Source organism: Merops nubicus, unplaced genomic scaffold, assembly GCF_000691845.1.
Source record: "Merops nubicus isolate BGI_N331 unplaced genomic scaffold, ASM69184v1 scaffold49958, whole genome shotgun sequence".
In the NCBI taxonomy this organism is placed as follows: Eukaryota; Metazoa; Chordata; class Aves; order Coraciiformes; family Meropidae; genus Merops; species Merops nubicus.
In genome coordinates this window covers 359-2831 of record NW_008627358.1, presented here as the reverse complement: position 1 = coordinate 2831, position 2473 = coordinate 359, and the positions used below count along the sequence as shown (strand labels likewise).

General features: G+C 52.2%; 1 protein-coding gene across 1 annotated transcript; it reads right to left on the bottom strand.

The window, feature by feature from the left end:
• Positions 1-490: 490 nt before the first annotated feature.
• On the bottom strand, positions 491-2357 carry LOC103778667 (left-right determination factor 2-like). The gene is made up of 3 exons (XM_008946265.1): positions 2113-2357; positions 1148-1387; positions 491-830 (listed from the first exon to the last, which is right to left on the bottom strand). The coding sequence occupies exons 1-3, from the start codon at positions 2355-2357 to the stop codon at positions 491-493; spliced, it is 825 nt and encodes a 274-aa protein (XP_008944513.1).
• Between the last annotated feature and the right edge of the window lie 116 nt (positions 2358-2473).

The window sequence follows — 2473 nt, the reverse complement described above, 5'->3', positions numbered from 1 at the left end:
TGCCCTACAATTCACCATAAAGATGACTTGGACAACCAAGGACCAAAACCAGGAGTCTAAGAATGAAAAGCTGAACCTACTTATGGCTTCTTCACCTGGTGATGGTTGCTCCACTTTTGCCTGTAGCTGTTTGCAACACTCCAGGTGGGGACTGAAATAAATTAGACATAGCTCCATCAAATTCAATGAAATTTGACTAGCATCAAGGGGGCCCTGAGAGGCGTTAGGCTCCGTAAGCACCCCTCACATAGGTGTAGGTGAAGACAGACGCTCCTCTGAGCCCATCTGTACAGACAGTGCCTTCAAGTGCACCTTCTCTTTAGGGTAGCAGGAGAGCCACAGCTCCAGCTGCTGCTGATCTTCGCAGCCGGGTATCTGGGGTTCCCCCCAGGACCTTTGTTTCTGACCTAGGTCTGGGGACCAGGGTGTCTCTGGGCAGGGCTCCAGGGAATCGGGGGGCTGGGTGACATCCCGGCTGGCTGCCCGCCTCTCACACCAGTGCCATGCCACCTGTGACGCAGCTGCACTTCTCGACGACCATGTTGGGGAACTCCGCGGCTTCGATCTCGGTGCGGTTGCCCCTCCTGACGAGGTAGATCATGGGGAGCGGGGAGCTCTCCGCCACGGCGCAGACGCGCTCCCCGTAGCCCAAGCGCCGCAGCAGGCCGGGGGGCTGCAGGCAGCCCCCCGAGCAGCGGTAAGCCTGGTAGCCCGCTGGCTCGATGATCCAGTAGCGAGCCCAGGCGAGCTCACGGAAGCTGATGTAGTGTTTCTGCCGGCAGCAGGTGGACTTCCCCGACACCGCCTCCTCCTTACAGTCCCCGGGGCCCCTGCGCGCCAAGGGAGAAACGACAACTGCTGCTGGAACTGGAAACCGGGAAGGTGGGAGAAATAATCCCCCCTGTTAATAACACAGGTGTGTCCTGAGACACTAAACTTGGGCCTCGCTTAGGTTTCGTTAGAATACTCAGACAACAAAGATGGGAGGAGGAGAGGAGTGTGATGAAGCAGCTGCTTCCTCACTCCTCCATTCCCAGTGGTTTAGTTGCCAGGGCAGGAGCTGCACGCCCCGGGTTGGCACACACACCACAGTCATTCAGGGGCAAAGTTACACCAGAGGCAGTACAGATGCAGGCTTCATACTTACCCATAGTCTTCCAAGTTGAGGGTGTAAAGCACAAGTTCAGGTTTGCCTAGGGCTTTATCCTTGGGGTCCTGAGAGGTGAAACGCACGGCTTTGGCCATTTCCGAGGCGTGTCTGCCCACTCTTTCTCCTTCAATCCAGACCTCCAGGAACATTGGCTCCTGTCTCTTGTTTCGCAGCCAGTAATGCACGGCCTGCGTCACGTCGAAGTTCTTCCAGCCTGACTCTCGTATAGCAACCAGCCTGCATGACAAGGGCATTGATGACATGACAATTTTTGCTGAGAGCTCTGGTTGAACACCCACAGCCATTAACTCACGCCCCAAAAAGAAGCATGCAGATTAACAGGCTCTGAAGGCCTATATAAAACCCTTTGTGCCTCCTCATGTCAAGGCATTAATTTATGCTCACACAGAAATATGGCAGTGCAGGTTCACATGCGGCCTCGGTATTATTGACAACAGCCTGGTAAACACCACTACTCCCAGCTGCACCAGGTCCATAAGTTTCTACCCACCCGGAAAATTGGTTTGATGTGTAATTCTGCCATCAAGGGTTCTAAAACTTCCACAGAGCTCAAGGCTAAAGAATCAGATGCTTTTGGCATAATTTACTTGTTTTAACCAGCTAATGAAAAAGGCCAATGGAAAGAATACCAGCAGCCAGTAACATGTGAGTTAGAAAATGAGAGAGAAGTGGACCAGGTGGAGGGTTTCAGAGGGGAAGACCTAGCAGTACACAGTATCATTTGATGTAGAAATAGGTTGTTTCAATGAATCATCATATATTGCAGTCTTAACCTAAGATCTGCTCTTACAAACTCATTCTGGGTTTAAGGGCTATAGAGCCTCGTTCTACAGATGTAACCCCATCAGATTGACAGGAGGCACAAACAAATGACACCTGAACCCAGCCCAGAGGATCCATACCCTGTAACTAGTGTTGCCTTCAGGAGAGGTGAGACGTACCTGGAGTCTATCAGAGACGTCCTGTTGGTACCATCCTGCTGCCGTTGCACCCAGTACACACTGACCCTGGCATTGGAGACAGGTCTGTGAGACGGCTTGGCAGGCAGGTTTGCTTTGTCCAGAGGCTTTTTGAAGAGTTTTAGTTCAGCCATTGTCACTTCGCTGTTTTTAGGTATTCTGCCCTCCATGTCAAAGATCAGGTTCTGGCGTGTGGTGGTGTCAGAGCAGAGGACTTCTCCTGTCATGCCTGTGCACGTTGGGAACAAAAAAGGCAGCCTGTCATTGCCATCCTGGTGAGCAAGGCTCACTCTCTGTCTACAATTATCATCACAACACACTCCTTCCATGCACCCACATCGAG